Source organism: Orbicella franksi, chromosome 7, assembly GCF_964199315.1.
Source record: "Orbicella franksi chromosome 7, jaOrbFran1.1, whole genome shotgun sequence".
NCBI classification, from domain to species: Eukaryota; Metazoa; Cnidaria; class Anthozoa; order Scleractinia; family Merulinidae; genus Orbicella; species Orbicella franksi.
This window is the reverse complement of record NC_138151.1, coordinates 26,114,643-26,140,630: the sequence shown is the minus strand read 5'-3', so window position 1 is coordinate 26,140,630 and position 25,988 is coordinate 26,114,643. Positions and strand designations below refer to the sequence as shown.

Sequence of the window (25,988 nt, the reverse complement as noted above, 5' to 3'; positions counted from 1 at the left end):
CCAAATGCAACAGAGAAACTACATAACACCAGAAAAAAGTATTTTTTTTCTTTGTCGCCAGAGGTTCCCACCTGGGGTGCATCCTTGTTCATCAGAGTTATCACGACAGTCATCGTCAAAATCACACACCCATCTTTGTGGAATACAGCGCCTGTTATTGCAAGTGAATTGATCTGACCTGCAAGTGGCATAAGCTGACCAAAGAATACAGTGAAAATATCATGTTACTACATTGATAATTTCAAGTCAGTTTTGTCTTATAAATAAATGTATTGTTGCCTTGTGATGGCAACACTGCCAGAGAGACAGTGCCAAATTACAGTATGCTGGTTGAAAATGAACCACATTTTCTGTATTGTACACATAGCTTAGACTGAGGTGATTGTGTGAGACCATTAACATTAACAGTATAGAAACCTTCAGTTCCACCAACCGGACACAAAAACCTGGCCCCATCAACACAGTGGCCATATCATAATTATGGGGTAAGGAAAAATTAGGAGTGTGCAATCTTTGGTGCTGCTGCACAACATGATGGCTGTAATAATGATCACAATTACATTAACAAAGTGGTTGAAAGGCAGGCCAAGAGTTCCACTGAATTAAAGTCAGAATTCAATTCTTACAGCAGTTTTTCTCATCAGAATTGTCTTGACAGTCATCATCATGGTCACACTTCCACAATGCAGATATACAGCGACCATTGTCACATTTGAACTGCGTTGGGCCGCAAGTGCTGTAAGCTGGGACAAACATTAACAAGATGTTAACTGAAATGGTCAGCAAGGTCTAGTTTCATCTATTCCTTTCCTCCCTCTCCACTGAACATAAACAATCATTACTAACTAAAGATCTAATTTGATTTTTTAAACAGTTTTAAATATCATCAAAAAATACCGCCTTCAGCATCCCAGGGTTTTAATAGAAATCTGAGGCCCCATCCACACTACGCTGGAGAAATTTCCGTGAAAACACAACAATCAGCAGTTATTTTGGATTCTTTTGTGGTACAGTGGAACCCTGTTAATATGAACACCTTCGGGCCATGGAAAATTGGTCGCATTAACAGGGTGGTCGTATTAAAAGGGTTCTTTAAATAAGAAAATGGCTGACTGAGCTTTTTTGGGGGCCAGAATAAAGTGGCCGTAATAACGAGGTGGTCGTATTAACGAGGTGGTCGTATTAACGGGGTGTTCGTATTAACGGGGTGTTCGTATTAACGGGGTGTTCGTATTAACGGGGTGTTCGTATTAACGGGGTGTTCGTATTAACGGGGTGGTCGTATTAACGGGGTGTTCGTATTAACGGGGTGTTCGTATTAACGGGGTGGTCGTATTAACGGGGTGTTCGTAAGGCGGGGTTCCACTGTGACTGTTGAAGAAAACTCAGACAGGGAAATCAAATGTTTATCCTGATGTCCTCGTTTTTATAACAGCTCTGTTTTCAAAAGATTTTCTGCACACATTAAAACGCAAGGCCGGCGTTTTCAAATGCCTTTAGTTTGAAGGGCGTTTTCGAAAAAGCTCCGCTTTTTGATGGAATAGTGTGGACTATAGCAAAAAAGCTGCGTTTTCAATCTTTTCCGGTACAGTGTGGGTGCCGTCTTACATTTACTGATTACGATGTGGGTAAGGTGGCTTGTTGTAACTTGAAGGTCTCTAACTAATCTCAATATAACTTTGACACTTACGACATCCTTGCTCATCAGAATTGTCTCCACAGTCGTTGTCATGATCACACTGCCAGTGAGATGGGATGCATCGGCTGTTGGTACATCGGAACTCATTCCGGTCACATGTTGCATCTAACAAAGCAAGACAGGGTTAAAGTTGTGAGTGTCTATACTCTGTTTTTTTGAGATTATCAATAATCAGAGTCAACTGGGAAATCTGCTGTTGGCGAGCAGATGATCGCTGCGGGCATGCGTAGTTGTGCCATTGCTGTGCAGTTTTGCCTTCATGGTCTTGTAGCTTTGTTGCTTTGCCTTTAGTTTGCCTCACCCCACCCGCCTCTCGGTTCCTGGTGGGCCCTTGTGTCTAGGTAAGTATACTTATTCTCCACTGAGAATTCAGTGTGACAGGAGCCAGGGGGAGGTGACCCGTGGGAGGTTGCCATGGTTACCCCCTTTATTTGCATTTTGCCCACACTTGCTCATTGCCTGCTTTGCTGTCAATTGGCACCTACCCTCCATTTTGAATATTGCTTATCGACAAGTTAAATAGCTGTACAGCTGTAGGTTGTATTATTATGACTACAACAGCTTATGACTGTTGGTGATTCGAGATCGTATAATGCATAGCCACAACAGATTAAAATTGCAGACAGGACAAGACCAGTACTCCCCGATAAGTAGTTTGCAACCATTCCAGAGAGATTCAACTGACAAAGACCTTGACAGCTACATGTACAGTATGCTGGATGACAGGAACAATAAAGACAATTAGGATTCTTTTGTTGATTGTCATCCAACATGGCGGCAGTGACATTAAATGCAGACAATCTATACGGGCCGAATAAGCTAGTTCAATACTTAGTACTTATCATGGCTCTTTGTGGAACTATGCGTTGTGAAATTGATAGAAAATGGACTTGTCAAAGTTAAACACAGACATCTATTTGCATTTTTCAGGTCACCTGAAGTCATGAAAGGTTACCTGGAATTGTCCATTAGACGGATATCGTGCAAAAATAGACTTCTACTTGACAACAAACCATTGACTTCTGTATTCTGTTTTGAACGTGAAATTCGCTAACACTAATTTTGAGTGGCACACCTTACTGGTTTAATATACACAGTAAATCGCAAATTGTAACACACAGGGTGCTGATCAGAATTCTACTTTCTATGGCAGACCAGGATGCCACATAATAAATTTAAAAGTATTAACGAAAAATCAGAATCAAATTGTACGCCATCAGCAGGATTTTAAAGAACCCACCATAAATCCCTGTAGAATCTATAATGATTCAATACTCACTCCGAGTCTTGCACTCTCCATTAGGATCCATGTATTCTCCAGGTTGACACTCGCAGGTCACAATTCCAGAGACGGAGGTCACAGTTCGCATGTTGTCAGGACAAGCACAGGAATAACTATTTGGCGTAGCTAGGCAGATGTGACTGCATACTTTCAGTCGAGAGCAAGAATTGTTACCTGGTAATAAACCAATAAGAAGAATTTTTCGTTTTTTTCTTCCAAGAGTGTATATCCCATTTACTAGTAAAAATACTTTCAGTGCCATTACTGTAAATAACACCACATAAAAGTACTTAAGAAAATAGCCCAAAGAAAATACGTGTACTGATTAGTTCAAAATTAAGTTTCTGTAACTCGAGAGAAACAAAGAACTATGATGGTGCGAGCAAAGAGAATTTACATTTTGATGATCAAATTAAACAAGTTGTTTTCTTTTTCTCATCGCGGAATTTTCTAAAAGAAATTATAGAAAACATGTTCTCCATGTTTGTTTTGTTTTGTTTTGTTTTTTGAGTTACAGAAACACTCGTGTAAGTTTGGGAGAACTTGAAAAAGCTGTGGAAATGCTGGTCTGTCAGCTCATGTTCCCACAGCACTCCTTGTTTCCCCAAACTTCTACTTGTGTTTCTAATTGACAATTAGATTATGAGCTCGAGATTTCTATTGCATGATAGTTGACGAGGGTGCAGCCTATGTCAACTATCACGCGTAGAAATCGAGAGCGAATAATCTAATTGTTTTAGTATAAATCTACTAGTCTTTCAAAACTTTATCTAAATTCTCTTCTCAGACACTTCGAAAACACAAAGAATCTGCCGCCATTTTGCTAACACGGGCACACTGCTATGTTACTCAGTAAGTGCAACAGAATAGACAGTGAGTAGCGTAGCCAATTAATGAACAGCATTTGTGATAGAACGATAGTAGATTTATGCTAAAACTTGCTAGAGACACGACACATGTTTAATATTTCTTAAGTACTACTAGGGTTTCATCAGTAGATAAAGTTAGAACTACTATTGGAGAAAACTGTCCAAAAAATTAATTGGACAAATGCTCTTGCAATAAAAGGCTAGCCTTTTACCTGTCTGTGCATCTTGATGAAAAACTTTCAGATCCATTAGCCCACGTACACGTGATCTGATAGTCTGCCGTGCCCCACCGTCTCGTTTGTTTGCCTTTTGGATGGATTGTGTTGACCAGTCGTCCCAGTAGATGGAATCTCTGTACACAGATATTGAGTATGGGTGTGGTAGCCCACTGCTGCTTATTGTCTAAAGAACAGAAAGAGCATGAATTCAGTTTATGTCATTTGAAAACCTGACTTTGTACTGTATGCCTGAAATTACACAATCATAAAGTTAGGTACCTGCTAAGATTTTGCCTTCAACAAAACAATATACAGGTCTAAATCAGCAGAGCTTTTGTGCAGTAGAATTGCAAAGAGAGTATTCAAGCCCTGGGTCCTCACAAAGAAAGCTCTAGAGTATGACATTACACTTAACCACTCTCCACCCACTGGGTCCCAGGTGCAAATGTCTTTACAGAGAAATTGTTCCAATTTTGTGATCCTGATCATCAATGATTTCTTGAGAAATATACAGTCAAACCTGTATTAAGCGGACCCCATATTAAGCGAACACCCTCTATTAAGCAGACAGCAGTGCAAGTCCCATTTTTCTTTTCCCACATTCACTGTAAAAAGTACCTGTATTCAACAGACACCTCTATTAAATCGACACGGACACCTTAAACTTGACTTTTATGGTCATTTCTATTGTTAGAAACCTGTATCAAATGGTCACTGCAAAAAGAATACTGATTTTTTGGTCCACGTTTTAGTAGATCGATCATTTAAGTTTGCCAACAAACTGAGTTGCCACAGAAATGCAATGTTTTGTTATTCGATTTTGTTTTTACAGAACTTTTGTTCTTGTTTGATTTTGTGAATCTTCACATGATTCGATCAATATAGATACTGTTATACTTAAATCTCTTTACCTCATATATTTGTCATTGTTTATGGAAATACGGTTCTTAAGAGTTATCAATGGTTCATAAGAATGCTATCTATCCCTTTCAAGGTCATTTAATACTGACCAATATTGATATGACCCTTTTACGACAAATTCTGTGGGAACCTGTTTTCAATGGACACCCTGTATTAAGTGGACACTAGCACGGGTCCTGAAGGTGTCTGCCTAATACAGGTTTGACTGTACAGACATCCAAGACACGCTACACATACCTGTCTATGCCTTCCATCCAAGTCGCTCCTCTCTAATTTGTCCAGTCCAGCATCGGTCCAGTACAACTTCTGTGCAGCGAAATCAATGGCAACACCATTTGGCCACTGTAGATTAGATGACACAATCGACATACGTGCCGCACCAGACATATACGCCCTCTCTATTCGAGCATTGCTTCCCCAGTCAGTCCAGTACATATAGCCCCGTTTGGGATCCAGAACAATTGCCCTGGGTCGGTCAAGATTGCTGGTGATGAGGCTTCTACGGAAACGTCCATCTGTCCTAGATAATTCAATCTTCTTGGCACCAGCATCTACCCAATATATATTATCACCAAGCCAATCTAATGCCAGTCCTTCTACTTGCTGCACACCACCATGGAGTGTTTGAATTATTCCTGTTGATGAAAATTAACTAGACAAATTAATATTCCGGTAACTAAAATTGTTGTTATCACCACAAAGTTACTTAGATTAATGCTTGTGAACTTCACCTTGGGCTGTCACCATGTCTTGGGGGTGACAGTTGGGGGTCTTACTAGGCCACGAAATAAGTAAAAAAATAAGAAAGTAAGGAAGTCAATCAATCAATCAATACTAATCAAAACTGCCTAAAACCAAAGATTAATGCAACAATAAAATTAATTAATAAGAATCACTGATAAAAGTTTCGACCAAGCATACTGCTTCCCACTTATGCCACACTATAATACTCTGACATGAAAATTTTCATCTTTCTACTTATCTACCTCACCATTAAGCCCTGGTCAAATGATGGTTAATGATAGTTTAAGATAGTCTATGACACAGTTTAAGCTTACGCTCCCATTTGACCATCAATGATCATGTACATGTACTATCATCCTCAGCTATCTTTCACTTTGCTATTGTTCAAATTCTTGATGATAACTGATATCTAACCACATGCATGCATATATATATGATAGTTCATTCTACTTTTTCAGTCAGTATTCCCCCCAAAATTGGCATTCTCATAGCTTCACACAGTATTAAAAAACTAAATAGATCTCAGCTTGTTGTCGAAAAATGGCAATAAAAAGATAATAAAAACCACGAATACTGCACATGGATAATATAATATCTAGCACAGATAGACTGGAAAACAGGTAATCCCATAAATTAGAATGCACTGCATTTGCATGGCATAATCAAGCAAAATGGAACAAGTTGCTCTCTTCCACTGACAAGAAAAATTAATACAAGGTCTGGTTCCAACACCATTTTAGTTTCTATTAAGGTTTCCACTAACTGTTTCTGCACATCCTTACTGTGCACGCAAATTCACATGCCACGTCATGCATCAAGTGTGCACGCTAAGTAATATTATTATTATTTTATAATAAACAATGATAGGCCATATGGCCACTGCTATAGCTTTTCCTGGATTCAACAATCTTGGACTTTGGGTGATACCTAGTTTTCTTTTAATGGATCATATTCTCTACCGATTTTCTACATTTAGCGCAAAAAATGAAGAAAATCTATTGATTAGAAGTTTGAATGTTTTGGAAAATGCAGCATCAAATTCCGTTCTTTATAGCTCTTTGTTTATCTGTGCGGTGGTTTCAAATCCCTCTTGAAGGGTTAAGTTTTGTGAAAAACTTGGCAACAATTGGAATATTTACACAACAGACCCACTTCTACAAAATATAACAAAGATCGTTTGCCTGCATTGACTCACCTTCGATATTTGTAACTATAAACCCCTGTAGACCATATATGCTGAATCACGTGCGCCAGTTTTTCAAAATCAGGGTAGTTTTCCACACGCTTCATCTCTGAAACGAATTCAGCCACCCCCTAATTTTTTTTTTCTGGCACAAGTAATTCATTATCTGACTGCAGTAAAAATTAAAAAAAAAAAACTATTGACTCGAAAATTTTTTCGCAAACGTCCTTAAATTTACACGGAGGAACATGGCATTGGAAGCTAAAGCAAGCTTTAAATAACCTATTGTCAGCCAGAGTGAACTTCTTTGCCCTGTGTGATATTGTATATGATACTATAGCTGATTATGGTTAACAAATAAGGTGATTTCTACAACAGTACTACATGTATCATTGACTATCATGAGCTGTTCGACTAAGGTTTCACTAAAACGCACATTAATTTGATACATAAACATACCAGAGCCATTGAGAAATGATCGCTTGATTGTGTCCAGAGAAATGTCAGCCCAGTAGATGCAATTGTGATTGTAATCATAATCCAATGCAATGGCATTTTGCAGACCACTTCCAAGTGGAATAGTGGTCTCCACATGATCTCCCAAAGTGATTCTCCGGATGTATTGGCGAGCCGCATACAGCAAGAACTGAGGGAGTGCTGTACAAGAAAATAGAAAATTACAGGTAAAAAACCAAACCCCATCACAGAATGAAGCAAAAATAAAAAATGTGTAGCAAAGAACAAAGTTTCACATAACAATTTATAATCCTGAAAAGCAATGCAATTGAATTTTGTTAAGCTAATTGTGTCTTAAAGGGACAGTGTCATGAACTGGGCATGTGCAACATTTCATTCGAAACTTGAAACATTCAGGCGGAATTTTTCAAGTTTGAGTTCGGCAAATTGACTAGTAGAGCTTCTAGTGGAGCCTGTTGTGGTGTGTGAACAAGGGGAAACTTACTGCAATTAGTAACCCATGGTACTTACACAGAGAGATAAAGCTGTCATAAAGGGATAATTTGGAAGGAAACATATTTCAGAGTTGTCTTGAAAGAGTTTTGCGACACTTGTCAGCCCTGAATACGGTGCTTCAACCCTGGGGGAGGGGGGGCACTGCCATATATGGGCTATATAGGTATGTGCCGCTGTGAAGGGTATGGTTTTCAAGCAGTTTACTCTAGGATAGGGTATATAAATCAGAGCGTTTGGGTCTAGAATAGGGTATAATTTTTCACAAAACTGACTAGTTGGTTGAAGATTTTATCTAGACTAGGGAAACCAGGAATTGCCACTCAAAAATATTAAAAAATCGAATCGGCAAGTTTAAATTTACGCAAATCAGCCTCAACAGTGTCGATAGATGGGGGGATTTGGGGAGTTTACTCTAGTATAGGGTAGCAAAATTCAGCTGAACTAGCTCTGGTATAGGCTAAGGGTTCCAGGGTCCCAGCGGCACATCCCCACCCAGAAATTCCCAAAGTACTCCCCCCCCCCCCCCTGGGGGGCTTCAATACAGTAACTGCCGAGTCTTAACCAGTTGAGGTACAGCACTCAGTGCATCTTGACCTCCTTATTGCCCTTATTATAATTGTCTTTGGAATCTGTATTCAATTAGCTTGTAATTGACGCACTGAACGTAGCATTCTGTGGTGACATGGTAGAGAAAACACCTGAAATACAATGCATGATTTGAGACTGTTTATCAGTCAATTTGATTTTGATGGTTATTTTAATGAAATACGGCATGCCTTTTTGGCTCTTAATGGCAGCATGTAACGTAGTACAAGATCTGCATTCACTTAGCCTTTAATTGGTGCATTAAATTTAGAAATCTGTCAAAATAAACTGGTCAGGACAAAAGAATTTATTTACATGACACAGTAAGCATTGTGAGGTGAAAACATTCATGGCTTGTGTTTACGATTCAACAGTAACTAAAGTGAAATACAGCACGATTTTTAGGCCATTTAACGTATTTTGACCATTAAATCGTTACATTCTGTGGAATTTATATTCATTTAGCTTTGATTTGCCATATTAAACCTAGACATTTGTGGAGATTTATAAGAGAAAAAAAATTATTTACATGAGACGGTTTATAGCACTGTGAATTTGAAAGATGCGTGGATCATGTTGCAATTTGACAGTAACTAGAGAGAAATAAGGATTGATTTTTAGGCTACTTAGCGTATCTTGACCATGTTACATCCTCTGGAATGTACATTCATTTGGCCTTGATTTTGAGTGTAAAACTTAGAAATCTGTAGACTTGCCACAAGTCGACTTCATGAATTTCCGGGTAGAATATGTTAGGCCGTGAAGCGGCTGAGCAAGCGACGAAGTCGCAAGAGGTCGACTTGTCTCGCTTGAAGGGTTTTCATTTGCGTTTCGTGCCAAAAATGAGGAGTAGTGTGACTTGCAACTGGTGTCTCAGGTTACATTTGGATTGAATTGAATGGCAGAAAGTATCAGTTCCACTCCAACCAAAACAATTGAACATGTGTGCGGTTCTCCTTCGTCGAAAGATCAAATTTGTTTACTCTATACTAAAGTGATTACGCACAAAGATTTTAAATGAAAATTGATGATATCGGGTGGCCAAAAAAAGACCAAAGCTTGTTTGAATCTTGAATGGATCGCCAGAAAGGATATATCCAGAGTTGCTATTCACTTGATCTCCATTCAAACAATCAAATGCATACAGAGCTAGCTTGAAAGTCAAACTTTTCCCAGCTCCGGTTGGTGCAGAAACAAACACATCTCTTCCAGACAGACATGCTTACACTGTTTTCTTCTGATATCCTGTGGGCTTTGAAGCTTCGTTTGGCTTTCGCAATCAACCCCATATTGAATTTAACCGCAAGTCATGTTTCGTTGCGCATAGTTTGACAATTTGGTCCCCAAGGGATATCCAGGACACCTCTGATTGGTTGAAGTGCAGCGACCCGTTTTTGGGTTGCTAAAATTGGCGGCAATCAAGCAGGAAAAGTCCTTCGTCTGGCAGGTACTGAATAAACAAGACGAAGGACTTTTCAGAAAGTCTAAGAAAAATGTGGAGATTTATAAGAGAAAAACATTTGTTTACATGAGATGATTAGCGTTGTGAATTTGAAAGATGGATGGATCGTGTTGCAATTCACAGTAACTGGAGTGCAATAACGGAAAGATTTGCGAGTTATTTTCACATCATGACTATTAACTCGTCATGCACTATAGAATCTGCATTAACATAGCTGTTAGAATCTCGCTAATTATTGAATAATGTGTAGTGAGTAGTTTTTGGGAGTGTAGAGCTCCGTAACTTTGGATAAAGGCTTTGTTTTGTTGCGATATAAGGACACGGACATGGATGCTACTGGCGGTTGCCATGAGGAGTGAAACGCAACCCTTCTGTTTACGTCTACAAAAAAAAAATCGTAGTTAATTCTAGATTCAGTCTTTTTCTGTTCTGCTTTCAGGATACCTAGATGTAGACATTGCAAAGCTCACGTGAGTTTGTTCAGCTCAATTTTTTGCGCTAACCATAAAATTACACCTTTCGGATCGTCCGACCTGGACTGGTGGTCCAAGTTGGTCCAGTCTGACTTTTGCACCTGCCTCTCAACATGCCATCTTTTGACATGTTATGAAACCTAGCCTACCTCAAAATGTAAGCACAAGTGGCTTCCCTACGGTCGAACTTGACTTTTAGTTAATAAAGCTGGATTTATTTGACATCAAACTAAGACTAGGAGCATCAAGAAAACATTCTGTGAGGGATAAATCAACTGCTTTAAATGTTTACATCTTTTGAATATTAACTGAGCGGTAGTGGCCTAATTCTACCAGAAGTCACTGTTGAGAGCCGATCAACTACACTAAAATCGTTTGAATTATCCCATAAATCAAGAGTCCACAATCTTCTTCATTCATTTGAGGTCAGTAATTATCATATGCTTGTCATTTGTTCCGCTAATAACCAGAAAAATTGCTAGTTACACAGGTAAACGGTATTTCAGCCATTTACTTAGCATGTCCAAAGATGGAATGTCGAGAGATGGTCAAAAGATGTCGCCTACGCACATAACACTGAAAGTGGGTGTAAAAAGGCCTAGTTTCTAGTTATTTTAGCACTACATACAATGTATTGGACAGGAAGCCATCTCTGCAGAAAACTGATCTTCCATGCCTCCCTGACAGGTGTCACCAGTAACTTTGCGATATCTGAAAACAAAAAAACAAAAAAAATAAAAAGTTTTGTCATATTGACCAGGGCATTAGTCTGACAAGCTCCAAATTTATCAACAGAGCTCAATAATAACTGGAACTGAGATTGAAGCAGTGGAGACTTTTTGAACTTGATGAGGTGGCAACTGAAGTAATGACAAAGGGCTAACATTTGAATAACATCAAGTCAAGTAAATATATTCACAACACCAAGCCTGCCTTATAGGCATAACCAGGAAACGAGTAGGGTAGGCTCCTCTCATTTGCTCCCTACTCCTTTCTTCCTCAATCTCCCTTCCCCCCCCCCCCCCCTTCCCCATTTTATGTCTGCTATATGTGGGCTCACTTCACCAGGTGTGTGCATTTGCTTGTCTCCAGAATGAGGTCTCAACAAGCCTAGAACTGGACAGTTATTTTGTTCTAATTAATTTTTACCTCGTATTATACATACATATACTAAAATATCTGCAGTGCTCGTAAAGCACCATGTATATCATGCAAATTGGCAATTCAATAACTGTAATAACTGTAAGCGTTGAAAGTAAAGTTAGTACTGTGCTGTTGTGAAAAAATATATATATATAGTAAGTTAGTAAGAGTGACAGGGGAAAAAAATTGCCAATTGAAAGTGGTAAATGGGGTTCTAACGGGGGTATCACAATTTTCGAAAGTGGGAAATGCCAGCTCCAAATAATAATTGGTGGTGATCACCAATTCCAAAACACACTCTCCAGATCAAGTGCTGATGCTAGCTCTGAGTGGCTAACATCTATAGCATAATTAGAAACTACACTGTATGTTCCCAAGTAACCTGTGTCACAGCCACCCTCCCCAAAAGAAAAAAAATCTTTCTTTCAGGGAAGGTGGCTGTGAGACAGGCTAGCCCCCAAAGGGTACTGTAACTATTATACAGTATTTCTCTACACATACCCTTTTGTGCGACGATATGTTGTGCCTATAGGACAGTAAGGAGGCACTGTAGTAGGAGTCAAGCCACTGGAAGTATCAAATCTACACTCATTATTATTATTGTCATCCTCAATGTATCCCTCATCACTAAATTAGGACAAGGAAAAACAAAAGAAGTTACATAGCATCACTCAGAAGAAGCCAGGTCAGTAAATAGCATTTTTATCTGGTGCCTAGATTTTGTTAACCATCTTTTGAATAAGCGAGGCTACAAGTATATTACAATTAAATGCTGACTATGAACTCTCAGACCCATAAACCCAGCCACAACTCTTACATGTATATAGTTAAATGAGGTCACGGCATATAACCACAGCATTATGGCAACTGGGAACCTACAATTTGCTAGGGCAACCTGATAAAGTGTTGGGGGACATGTCTCGTGGACAATTCATGATACAAAAACCAAAGTTAAAACCACTTAGTATACTAAATAAGCTGCCTGGCTCTGCATTGAAGACAGCTAGACCTTTGAATTCTAAAGGTGAAGAAAAGTGATGTGAGAATCAAGAAAATAACTCTACCATTCAAAGTCCTCTCTATCACATGGACAACTCCGCTGCGTGAGTGGCCGGTCGTAGTTATAACCATTGTAACAATGTGCATGGGCTATCCGCCTCTCATATATAGACTTCCTTCCTAACAGGCATGTCCCATTTTGTTCATCTGATGGTATCCATTCTTTGTAGTCCTCTCCCTTGCATGCTTTACCTGAATTTGAAAGTGAAAAAGATTCACTTATCAAAGTCTGCTTTTAAAAAAAGTGCAACAAAGGTGAAATTTAGATTAGACTGTCGAGACTTGTGTGCTAGTCTTACGAAAAGCAAAATATACTTGACTAAAGTTGTGACCAACTCAAAAGCTCTCTTTTGGTGAGACTTGTCAGGCCAAGTGAGTTTTCTTTCCCTCACTGGTGGTGGCAAAGCCCTATCAAAATACTGCCAGGTTTGATGAGTAAACTCATGTAGAATGTGATACAAAGTTTGCACATTGTTTTTCTTGCTGCTGCAGTATATCACAGAACTTTTGCGAGCAGGGAAATACATGTGGCCTGCATAGCACCTTCTTCACAGGTTAATAAACTTCAAGTCTGCGGGCTTTAAAGTCCACAGTTGTAAAGATACTGCATATGACACATGTAAAAAAGCATAATTGAAGGGGTGAGTGCAAAACTATGCTAAGTGACGATTTGGGTGAAAAAAAAAATTTCGCGAAAGGGCTTGAATTTTTGCACGTGGTCTTCAGTGTAATAGAAAAATGTGGTCCTGTATTTTTGTTGCTGGTTTTTGCTTCGTTTATAAAGACCCCGCTAGGAAAACCAAGTGGTTTTTCTGAATACGCAATATCTCGAAAACGAAGCGAAGCTTAGCGGAAAAACTACGGGACATTGTTAAACATACCTAAACAAAACTGCATGCAAAATTTGGAGCGTTTTCGACAAAGTTCACTTTTGATTAAAATACCTAGCGCCCTTTTCCCGCCGAGGTCTTCAAATAAATGAAGCCAGGCCTTTGTTATGATAAACAGAGCCGATCCTTTGTTATAATAGCCAAGCTAAGCCTTCGTTATAAGTCGAAGTCTCGCCTCGGTTTATCATAACAAAGGATCGGCCCGCCGCGTCCGCAAGGACTTTGATTTCACTTAGAAAGCAGCAAAATGTCAATTTCATGCAGCGTATAGGCCCAAAAATGTTGATTTTACGTTAATGCGTGACAGCAAGGAGGTTGATTTCTCTTAGAAACGAGCAAAATGTCAATTTCACGCAGCGCATAAGCTCAATGATGTTGATTTCAGGTCTAAATAGGTTAAAATGTTGATTTGACATTAACGCGTGACAGCAAGGAGGTTGATTTCACTTAGAAACCAGCAAAATGTCAATTTCACACAGCGCATAAGCTCAATGATGTTGATTTCAGGTCTAAATAGGTTAAAATGTTGATTTCACGTTAACGCGTGACGGCAAGGATGTTGGTTTCACTTAGAAACCAGCAAAATGTCAATGTCACGCAGCACATACGCTCAATGATGTTGATTTCAGGTCTAAATAGGTTAAAATGTTGATTTCACGTTAACAAGTGACGGCAAGGATGTTGATTTCACTTAGAAACCAGCAAAATGTCAATTTCACGTAGCGCATAAGCTCAATGATGTTAATTTCAGGTCTAATAGGTTAAAATGTTGATTTCACGTTAACGCTTGACGGCAAGGATGCTAGTTTCACTTAGAAAACAGCAAAATGGTAATTTCATGCGACTTATAAGCTCAATGATGTTGATCTCACGTGGAAACGCGCTAAAAATAGGGCTGACAGATTAACAGATTAACCCTTCTCCGCAACGTATGGGTCTGTATACATCTGCATGTCCGCTGATCCCAGAAGCTCAAAACACTACAGATCATGCCGATTTGAAATAAAATCAACGCAACCTGGATCACAGATCTATGTTACAATCGATCGCTACTTGTTGGCCATTCTTATGTTTAAACAATCTAGTTACCAGTTCGAGAAACGTCCGCAGAACCTGATCGCAATGCATGCCGGGAAGGGTCTTTACACCTCGTGCGTGGGAAAACATGGCGGTCGATACAAGACAAATTTTATAAGTCTAAAACCAGTTCTCGCTTTCCAAACTTTGACGCTAGCAACGCTTGGCAAATGGGCCACGACTCACCAGAGGGTATTTTTCTTGGGCAAGAACTGCTCTTGGACTTTGCTGCCTGGCTTGATCTGACTTTGAACGCCAATAACACGATTACGGTACATCAGCTGCCTTTGAAGTTTCAGAACACATTTTGATTCTTTAAAACGTGCTGATGACTTACGGGTTTATCAAGACTTTATGATGCCTCTCAACCACCAGGCAGGCATGCAAGGTACTTTAAAACAATGCTTAAGATATTAATTGACAGAGCTCTAATGCGGCACATCTCTTTTTTGTTCGATGAATTTCGTTTGACGCTCGATCGATTCACGTGTTGTGCTCACGTCACAATAACCAACGTAAACAATCTGTTCCCAGATTTCCGTTCTATAGATGCTGTGAGATTTGATTTTGACTTCATACACTATAAACAGTCTGCCTGTTTGCTGTTCAACCAATAAACTCCTAAAGACATGGCTAGGAAAAGCCAAGTATTTTTGCATACGTTATAACTCGAAAACAAAGCAAAAACCAGTGACAAAAATACCGGGCCGCGTTTTTCTATTACATTGAAGACCACATGCAAAAATTCAAGCCCTTTCGTGAAATTTTTTTTTCACCCAAATCATCACTTAGCATGGTTTTGCACTCACCCCTTCAATTATTTCCCTTCCAGAGACTGTTCATTATAACACAAGAGTGAAGGCAGAAACTAACAAGAAATTCCTACCTGTGATGTTGCCACCCCCTTCCCCCCCCCCCCCACACACAAACACACACACTAATAATGAAGGGTACTCTTGTCAAACCAATTCTGATGGATAGACTAAAAAAATGCCTGCCTGCTGGCCTGATAGACGGACAAACGGATGCACAGATGCACAGATTGACTAGAAGACTGGATTGATTGATTCTTACCTAGTACTTTCCTCAAGTTAATCTGCACAACAACCCACTTGTGCATTCCAGGATAAGAACCATAAATTGTAAACTCAGCACTCTGTTCACCAGGTTCTGTCAGAAGGCCATATACATACATCCTGGAGGTGTTTAAGAACTGGTAAGTATGCCACGTCTCCCCTTCATTCACGCTGTAACTGAGAATTCAAAGAAAACATTGAATTATTACCAACTATTCAGCATCATTGGTCTTGAATTACAAGTGCACATGTTATGTGTCAACGGTCTAAAAGTGTCATATTAAACCTGCAAAAATTCAACAAACCTACTGACAGTATTGTCCACTTTCCTTACTCATAATTCTCGTTCAAGTGAAAATTATTTGCACCATTCATGAATCATCTCAACTCATTGCCACTAGATGAGCTCGTGAACTGGTGCCTTAGTGGTTAGTGGGATGCCTGAAACATTATGCAATATGAGGTATTCATAGCAACTCAGATAGTGAGAACTGCCCTAAAAGAAGCTGCAAACTGACACCACCACTCTGAAAAACGACTCAGTAAGTGCAGAAATTATCGGATGTAAAGATCCGCTGAACAGTAAAGTGCACATGTTAAATGATAAGCCACGAAAGCCCTGTGAAAACCCGACAATGAACAACCCTGCAGGTCATGTATTCCACAAAGGGGAAAATCAATAGCTCCATGGCTCAAGATAAAATAAACTATTAAAATGTACTAAAATTAATAAATAAGCAAACTTAATTGACCACTCCCCCAATACGTTTTTTCAGGGTCAATGGAAACAAAGGATGAAACAAATAATATACATGAACATAACACATTAACATGGTGAAAAATCTCAATTGGCAGGAGGCAGACCAGTTTTCTATTAACAAGCGTGAAAGAGGAGTTGAACTTTGGGACTACCGAGAACCACACCAGGTAGTGGTCAGAACAGGATGATGTCCTTTATGTCCAAGATTAACTTTACCTAAAGTATGTCAATATCATTTAGCCACCTTTACCAAGTTAATTTAATTAACTTACTAAATCATGTTTGTCAAGGAGCTTCTTGGAACAGCAATAAAAATACCACCATGATCACCAAGGTTATACCACCAGAAGGGACGCTGCATTATCTGCAGTAAAATTGCGAATTATAATACAGTCAATTAACTTGATCCTTTTAAGGACAATACACTGTTCAGCCTTAATAGCAGAGCTCCGGTTTTGGACCACCAAGTGGAGCACCATAACTACAGGAACAGAACCACATGCACCAAGTACTTGTTTTTTATTGGATCACGGGCTCATGTCAGGTTAATTTGTTGTAATCAGGGCTGAGTTGTTCGGAAATTGGGTTAACCTTAACCCAGAATTAAAAGTTAGCCGAAGTATAAATTTATCTTCTATACAAGTGGTTCTCACTGCTTTAGGGTCAGGGCTCCTGGTGTAGTTTGAGATTATTCGAAATCAAAACAGAAGGTCAAAAATATAAACAGAAAACCTCATCACAAAGTTACAAAACTCAATCAAAATTCTCGCCTATCCTGGGATAGCTAAATCAGATTTTGAATAAAACGGCCCAGGAGCTCCGCTTTTAGGCTTGGCTAAATCTATATATTATGAACTCTTAACTGTTACACAGCAAGATTGGCACTAAAAGCAATTGGACAGGAAAAATGAAAATGCAACACTCAAGGTCTACAAATGGAACACACTACAGTGTGCAAACAGTACTGTGGATGAAATCTTTATCCATGGAAAAAAAAAGTAACAGTGTCTCCTTATTGTATGTTCATTTGCAATTATGCCAGCAACCTGATATTGGTTTTGACTACTGAGGTCCCAAGCCAACTGGAGAATAAAATTAATATTGCTTCACTCATGGACTACCTGTATTAACAATATTTCATGTTTTTAACATCGCTAAAACTAATGCAAAATTATATATTCTTATGGTTTACCATGTGCCAAGACATTCCAGCATCTGATGAGATGAAGATATCACCATTCAGCTTCAAGTTTTCACCGAGAGCACCTAGGAAGTAACACAAGGTACAGATATGTTACCAAGGTGGATAACAGGTTTGGGATCAGAGGAGGATGAAATCGAGGGGGGGGGGGGGGCCAATAAAGAGGACAGGAAGTTATCTGGTATATAAGAGGAGGAGAGAGGAGGGAAACAACAAGAGAAAGAGTGGAAGTGGCTAGAAGTACTGGAGTAAGAAGAGTAGAAAAGAGGAGGAGGTAGGAGGAACAAAATGCACGCAGGAAAAGGAGGAGAAAAGAACAAGGGAAGGAGAGAAGGTGGCAGTGTAGGAGGACTGGCAAGCTTTTAGCCAGGATTTGGTCAGTGGCCATCCTCTAACAAATAATTATGGTGCAGAAGGCTCCATTCTGCTAGGGGGGTCTAGGGGATCTGCCCCACCTCCAAGAAAATTTTGAAGCATCTTAGGTAAGCTTTCTACAACTTTTAGCCGATAAATGTATCAATCGCACTTGAATGATTATGTGACATTTTCTCTGCCCAACCCTAAAATAGATAGATAGTTTCAGAAAAATGAAGACACTGAAGTTGCCTCTGCCCATACTAAACACATCCATTATTTTAACACTTCCACGATTTTCTTCGACTCTAACGTTTGCCCGACATTTCTCAATCTTGGTGACCATCTTGAAACAACAAGTGCTGGCTCACAAGACTTCATGTAGCCACCAACAAGTGTTGCCCAGAAGGAAGGCTTCTTGTTAGTTACAATTAATAAAGTTCCTTTCGATGAAATTGGTTCGGTAACAAAGGGATCACTCACTGGCAAACAGATCTCCCAGTTATCTACGGTTACTGATAATCTCATGAAGAGCTGGGGAAGGAGAAGAAGAAAGCATACCAGAACAAGAAGAGGGGGTGTAAGAAGCAGAAAAAGGAGGATAAAGAAGACACAGAGAATGAGGGAAGAAAGGAAGGCTGAAGAATGAAGGAGGTGAAGGAGAAGCAGAAGAGAGAGGAAGACAAAAAGGGAGAGGAGAAGGAGCTGAAGAAGTGAAGAAAGAGTATGTCTCCCAGTGGCAGTTCAAAAATGAAAAAAGTAGTGGCCCCTTCATCAGTTGTTATTGCTGTGATACGTAAAGGCAGATGGAGTTACCTGTTGCCATGATGATGCCTGGAGCTGAACTCCATGACTTCATAGGAGAGTAGTGGGTGCGAGGGTAGTATTGTCCAAATTTTTGGGACAAATGCAGTGAGCAATTTGGCTGAGGAAGAAAGAATTTCAAAAAAGAAAATAAATAATGCAATTCAAAAAGAAATTTTTGTATGTTATTAATTAGAAAAAGCAATAATTCCCGTCAGGACACAACCCTTGCCTTTGCAAGCCTGGGAAGAACAACAATATTATAATACATTATAGTTACAGTTTTCCTCCCGGCTGAAAACCCCACATTTCCAAATTCCAATAATACTGTACCTGAATCCTGCATGACCAGCTACGGCTGATGTGGCTCCCACTTTAAATATTGTAATTATTATTTATTCTCTGACTGATTGGCAATTTTTTTGATGGTGACAAAGATCACTTTTTAGGGCTTACCAGACTGCAGTTCAAGGGTTTTCCATTGTTGTCCAATTTAGGAGCTTGCACTGGCTGCCACAAGCCACCCTTGTCAAATGTTATCTTGGTCAGGATATGCCGACGTCCTACTCGTCCAGGAGTCAGTTGACTTGCAATATAAACGCCTCTCAGTCCTCTCACTTTGTGAACGTCGACAAATGTAAAACGTATGTAACGGCTGATGCAAAACAAAATATTAACACTAATCAATAACTCTTTAATATATAACAAGTAAAATTACATATTAGTATTCTTGCATTTTGGTTGGTTGTTATGTATGATCTATTGGAGGACAGACATAATATAGATATTATGAACATTTTTTTGTTTCTTTATTATATACATAACTATGTAAAACAAATAGATTCCATGGTCCATGAAGGGACACTGAGAAGGTTGGCATTTACTCATGTGACATGATAATCATATCAGGAGTTTATGTCAAGAATTCTGCAGCAAGAGTGTCACCAGTTTTAATTAACTTTATTAAGATTAGAGATTTCAAGCTTTTGAATTTTAAGCTATCATTTAGTGAAAATTCAAGGACTTGCAAGGACCTACATATATTCAAGTACTTCAAGTACTTTCAAGGCCTTGAAAAAAGGCTTCTTAAATTCAAGGGTTTGCAAGATGTGTACAGATCCTGGACATACGTGCATACATGTATGCATTTCAGGATCGCTTAGCCCAAGATGCATTAACAAGTTAGCTTGCTATCTGTTGTAAACAAGAACTCTCTATGACTGATCCTGGCCACCATAACTACCAAACTGTAAAATCAAAACATTAGCCTACCTCAGCCATGCAGAAGAGGTATTCTTAGAAAAATACAACACCCTTTCCAAGGACAAGCTATACTTTGTTCCAGTGGTGTCTGAAATGTAGAGATGAGTTGTCCTTCGATCATGTGTCACTGCCAGGAAAACCTGGTTCTCTGAAGCATCAGCAACAAAGAAATCCTACAAAAACAACAACAACAACCAAAAAAACGCAGTGATTTTATTGCAAGCTAGGAAGAGGACCAGATAACAACTTTATCTCCTATCGTGGAATGTTGGGACATCTTCAGCACCAGCACAGATTTTTTCACTAAAATAATAAAACAGTGACAAGGACATCTGTCATTCTGAGGGAAAGTCAAAAATCACACCATGCAAGCAAGCTAAGGCTGAGTCTAGTATATCTGTCACAACAGTCCAGGATTTACACCTAGTTGCAAATTTGTGAAAACTTATGACAATATGTTGTTTTGTCTGCATGTAAGTGTATAAAGCCAGGAGAAATTATGCATTGACATTTAAATCCCCAGTCTCATCAAGTCCATTTTCAACCTCTTTAACTGCATAGTCCAAGGTTGAAAATATGACATTAAAATATCTAATATTATATTGTAAGGGAGTGATTAGTGCACTCGTCTCCGGATCGAACGGTCCTTATTGTGTTGTGTCCTCGGGCAAGACAATTTACTCTCACAGTGCCTCTCTCCACCCAGGTATACAAATGGGTACTGGTGAACTTAATGCTGGGGGTAACCCTGCAATGGACTAGCATCTCATCCAGGGGGGAGTAGAAGTAGTCTCCTAGTTGCTTCATGCTACAGAAACTGGGATAAGCTCTGGCCTGGTTGGCCACTTGGCTCGCATGCGGACTTTACCTTTTACCTATTAAAAGTAAAAACTTGTCAAGGTCTGATTGATGATACCCTTGTCTTTGTCCATTGTAGATAGAATATGACTGTACTTGTACTTGCTGATAGTCAACTTGTCTCCACTTTGTTGCCTATTTTCTTAGATTTCTCCAGGCTCATGGTTTTAAAGTTTATCAACAGAAAACTTCTTTATCTCTTCCTAAATCAAATACACTTTACCTGGTTCAACCTTACAATGAAACAATAGAATTAAGTCCAAGGTTAAGTGATCCAATTTACCTTTGTGGGAGAGGATGTAGGAATTTCAGCAAGCCTAAACTGAGTACGGTTTAGTGACACCCACAAATTCCGAGAACCAGGCTTTGAGGACTAAAAAGAAAAATGCACATTTAATTCACAAACCTCTTCAATGTCTGATAATGCAATTATCATTAAATAATATTTTTTTTTCATGTCCAGTAATACACAAGGAGCAAATGAGTCTGCTTGTTGCAGTAACTCAGTACATACATGTAGAAACAAACTCGTACTTTACATGTAGGAAAGAGGACAAATTTGTGGATATATGTGTCATGAAGTGGTCATTCTCCTAATATGCTTTTTGACTAATAAGCACAATACAATTCACCTGACAAACAACAATACATTATAAGTGAAAAGAGAATTTTGAGTGGAGAATGCTTTTAGTCAGCAAGTTTGATTCAAGTGGATTTAAGGATTTATATCTCAAGATGTTACATTGGAGTTAAGTATACCAAGAGTGAATGTCCAGAATGTATCAACAAAGTGGTGAAACACATGCAATAGGGACTTCATTGATCTGTTTACATCTGGACTCCAGTCAGTGCCGTGGTGCACTGGTGTTCAATCAGTTACGGTAGCAGGTATGGTTGCTATTGGGTGGGGTTAGGTGCCTCGGGATTTGGTGCATGGGCTGTGACCGCTCAGCCATGTGTCCCTTTGCTCTGATCTGAGTTGGTTCACTCAGAGATCCATTCAGCCTGGTGGAGGACTCGTGGCCGAATTGCAGGCAGTGCTTGCCAAGTGGGGGGTCTCACATCATGGGGCTGGGGTTACAGGGTATGTGTTGGGTTTGTTTTCACTGGGCACCTAAACTCCACTTGCGACGAATGTTGTTAATCAAGAAAGTTGTGAAACAATGTACTAAGGAATTTATTGATCTACAGTGTAGTTGTTGGGACATAATGGTTATCTTAAATGTACATAATTTACATACAGGTATAAAATTTTCTAAGCTCTTGTTTGACTGGAAATAAAGTACTTCAAGAATGTTAGAAGTTATTAGCAATGAAGGTAGGCAAAATTAAATCAGTTGCTGAAATACAGTATCAGAAGAATTATGCGCACATTGTACAGAGAAGTATCAAAGGTAATACTTCTGTGTAATAATAAGATAGTTTTCACTTGCCCCTACTTAAATATTACTTGCCCCTACTTAAATATTACTTGCTGATGTGGTGCAGCCAGTACAACATGGCAATCAGAGGACAAATCCGAACAAAGTATACTTGGGTTCCTAACTAATCCATGCTTTCAACTCAATTTTTTACTCATCTTGCAGTCTTAAGTTTTGAAATTAGTTTCTGACTGGAAATTATCATTTTATCAAGCTGACTTTTCAGTAGGACTCACAAGACTACATGTACAGTACATGTACTGGAGCTAATTTCACTTGCCCACCGGGCCACTGAACTTCTATTTTCAGTTGCCCAAAAGCAACCTGGGTTTTTCCTGCCCTAAAAAGCTATCATTATTAATAATTTATTCAACAGAAATACAAAAAGGCAAAACACTGTAAGGCACTCACATAATTTGTAGCGAACATGTAGTTGTCCAGGACTTCAAAGTCAATCACGTTCTTAAACAGTACTATTGCAATGCTGGAAAAATAGTCGGTTTTAACCACATTAGAATCACCACCTGAAAAACAAATTAATGGAATTAGAATTATGATGATTACAGCATTCACTGAACTGCTAAAGGGTTCATAGTCATGTAGAAACGTGCACTAACTATTGCAATGTGATTAATGTACTGTAAGAGCATTCCCATCACCCACCCATCCCCTCTCCTTCCCTACTAGTAAAAACAACATGACAATTTGCCATGTTATGGGTATTATAGGCTCAACTTCCGCCACTCTCTTGTGTCTGGCCTTTGTTGGTTCAGTCTTTGTTTGTTGGTCTTCCACTCCTTGAGTTCAGGAAGGGAGCACAGGCTTGTTTCCCAAACAGCTGCTGGACATCTAGCCAATGGGTATTAATTGCTGTGCTTAGCTCATGCATGTTACACAACTTAGACCCAATATGAGGTAGAGAATTTTAGCGTGTAGTATACACAGTAGCTACAAATTTTTAAATAAGTAATCATGTTTTTCACAGAGCTTTGACGGAAAAGGCTTAAATATTGTTTAAATAGGCAGCTCAATTTGCAATCTTTTTTCTGATGAATCAAAAGTTAGAATAACGTAGCAAAGTTTGCAGCCAAAATTGATCACACAAAACTATGGTGTTTTCCCAAGCAGCTGACAGCTTTTGACAACTCTGTGTACTACTAAAATACAAATGAGGTGAATACGTGCGCATGCATGGAATGCAAAGGAAAAGTCGAGTAGTGAGGAGAGATGAGAGGTAGTAGGGGAGGGGTGGGTTACTTTTTTAACTTTTAAAATGATACCCTGGATAAAAATAGCCTGGATTGGACAACATTTATTTTTACCCGTAACGTATCAAAACAAAATAAGTGTCACATTGCTAAGTGCCCCCTCTCCAATGCATGAGAGTGTCCTTCCTTGTGTTTCAAAAGAAAACTACTTCCCCGGGTGACAAATCAAATCATTAGTTTTTAGGTAATGAAAAGAAGTGAAAGTGAAGGATGATCATTGCAGTAAATTTTCCAATTTAAGCCATTGGAAAGAAGAAGCCTGAAAAAATCAGGGCTTCAACGGGATTCGAACCCGTGACCTCCGCGGAGGTCATGGGTTCGAATCCCGTTGAAGCCCTGATTTTTTCAGGCTTCTTCTTTCCAATGGCTTAAATTGGAAAATTTACTGCGATGATCATCCTTCACTTTCATCTACAACTGCAGTTCATATATGAATTATTTCATATAAACTTCACATCATTTCACTCCTCACAGGAAGATATGAACTCAAAAAATTGACCTTGCTCCCAATGTGTGACTTCATAGCTCAGTTGGTAGAGCATCGCACCGGTATCGTGTAGGTCACGGGTTCGAATCCCGTTGAAGCCCTGATTTTTTCAGGCTTCTTCTTTCCAATTGCTTAAATTGGAAAATTTACTGCAATGATCATCCTTCACTTTCATCTACAACCGCAGTTCATATATGAATTATTTCATATAAACTTCACATCGAAAAGAAGTGAAGACGTACATACTCTACAGCACACAAGTAGCAAGCATACCTTGAACCTCTTCACGCATAATATACAATGTGTTAGCACTGTCCCATGGAGGAATACCCCTGTTGACAGAAAACAATACATTAAAATAAAACAGACATTTTATTACACAGGAGTGGTTCAGTAAAAGGTTCTGATGCAGGCCAGAAGCAGCAACTCAGTGAAAAGTAAACACTGTCATGCTGTTTTCAAGCTTGTGTCTGATACTTTTACCTCAAATGTTAATAAGGTTTGGGATGTTTTGATCTGTACCACAAAATTGTTAATTCTGAATGAAGATAAAGTGACTTCGTTCCCCTTCATTTGTTAAAATTAAAGTGCAAAGTATCATTTAGTTACATGAAAATTTAACAATTTCAGCTGCTGCAAGTTTAGCAGGCTCTTCCGATCTGGTCAATGGCTAAACTCACAAGTGCAGGCTCACAAGAAAACTTGAAGCTTCATTATGGCTGGTTCTTAGACTTCAAGTTCAAAATCAGCTTTTTTTACAGTGGCTTTGAAGTCAGTTAATGTTTCAGCAGTCCCAAGCAGTTTTGTAGTGGTGTTTCAGGCATTCCCCAACTCCAGCCTCTATTTTGTCCTTCCACTGATTTAATCAGTTGACTGATGCCTGGAATGGCCCGGGCTCATGCATGACTGGGTTGTCAGGATTTGCCAGGCATGGTGACAATTTATTCTATCTAGCCATAGTGGAAGCCCCTGGATACCCCATGCAGGCACCTACCTACCATTTAACCTTCCAGTTAACCATATAAATAATTTTCTTACTTACAAATTATCCAAAATTCTAGACTCTGCACTAATCTGAAAAATGCTGACAGACTTACCAATAATATGATTTTACATTCTCATCTTTCAAAGACCACGAAAATCCAAAATCACTGGAATAATAAAGCTGTCAACACACAAAAAAATTATCAAACTTAATAACAACTTCAAAAGGCAAACACTTCAAAGTTAAACCTGGCAACAGTTATAAAAAAGCAAATTTACATGATGAATAATTATTATACACACGGTGTGTAGTTTTAAGTGTATCATCGTCATCGCTCTTCACACTTAAAAAGACTTCAACTTAATCTTATGTTAAGAGCTTTATCTAAGTAGCTCCACTATTAAAGCCATTACGAGGAGGGTCCACACAATGACTTAGCTCATCCTAGACAGAACTGTGTCCTTACTTGTGCAAAACATATCTTTTCATACTGCTTATAAGCTCCCATCCCTCCCCAGATATAATTCTCCCCTGTTTATACACCCACCCAAAAGCCCTTGTAAAGTCGCATACACTCATGACAGGACTAGCAAAATTTTTCATGGTATGAGGGTAGCAACTGAATAGTGGACTAATGATCAGCGAGTTCAACTGAATCAAGTGGTTCAAGTTCGAGTCCTAGCCAGGGTCACTGTGTAGTGCAGACATCTTGGGCAAGACTACCTCTTTGAGTGGACAAGCTTCATGAGCCTGATCCTAATTGATTGGCTTTGCAAGAAGGCAAGTCAACCAATTAACTCATTTATCTCATAGTCCTAGGAACAAGGCCTACAGTGTATGTATGTACCTAATATAAATATTGAAATAGTTGTCAGTGATAAATAACAAATAGAAAGCAATTTCTGTCATGAAAATGCTCCCAAGATAACCTTAT

At 39.1% G+C, this 25,988-nt stretch overlaps 1 protein-coding gene across 2 annotated transcripts in view; it reads right to left on the bottom strand.

Annotated features, from left to right (window-relative positions):
* LOC145492240 (uncharacterized) overlaps positions 1 to 25,988 on the bottom strand; it is a 66,390-nt gene that overhangs the window by 28,482 nt on the left and 11,920 nt on the right. The window contains exons 4-23 of one of the 2 annotated variants that reach the window (XM_081471596.1): positions 25,167 to 25,234; positions 24,343 to 24,401; positions 22,726 to 22,838; positions 21,177 to 21,266; positions 20,045 to 20,208; positions 19,229 to 19,427; positions 18,785 to 18,893; positions 17,606 to 17,679; positions 16,686 to 16,777; positions 15,652 to 15,830; positions 12,616 to 12,802; positions 12,053 to 12,178; positions 11,037 to 11,119; positions 7,376 to 7,573; positions 5,227 to 5,624; positions 4,063 to 4,252; positions 2,979 to 3,155; positions 1,691 to 1,804; positions 627 to 743; positions 72 to 194 (exon numbers count right to left, since the gene is read on the bottom strand). In XM_081471596.1, coding sequence (XP_081327722.1) covers positions 72 to 194; positions 627 to 743; positions 1,691 to 1,804; positions 2,979 to 3,155; positions 4,063 to 4,252; positions 5,227 to 5,624; positions 7,376 to 7,573; positions 11,037 to 11,119; positions 12,053 to 12,178; positions 12,616 to 12,802; positions 15,652 to 15,830; positions 16,686 to 16,777; positions 17,606 to 17,679; positions 18,785 to 18,893; positions 19,229 to 19,427; positions 20,045 to 20,208; positions 21,177 to 21,266; positions 22,726 to 22,838; positions 24,343 to 24,401; positions 25,167 to 25,234 — 2,860 coding nt within the window. Of the gene's footprint in view, positions 1 to 71; positions 195 to 626; positions 744 to 1,690; positions 1,805 to 2,978; positions 3,156 to 4,062; positions 4,253 to 5,226; positions 5,625 to 7,375; positions 7,574 to 11,036; positions 11,120 to 12,052; positions 12,179 to 12,615; positions 12,803 to 15,651; positions 15,831 to 16,685; positions 16,778 to 17,605; positions 17,680 to 18,784; positions 18,894 to 19,228; positions 19,428 to 20,044; positions 20,209 to 21,176; positions 21,267 to 22,725; positions 22,839 to 24,342; positions 24,402 to 25,166; positions 25,237 to 25,988 lie in introns of both variants that reach the window. The other variant, XM_081471597.1, reaches the window with a different exon arrangement.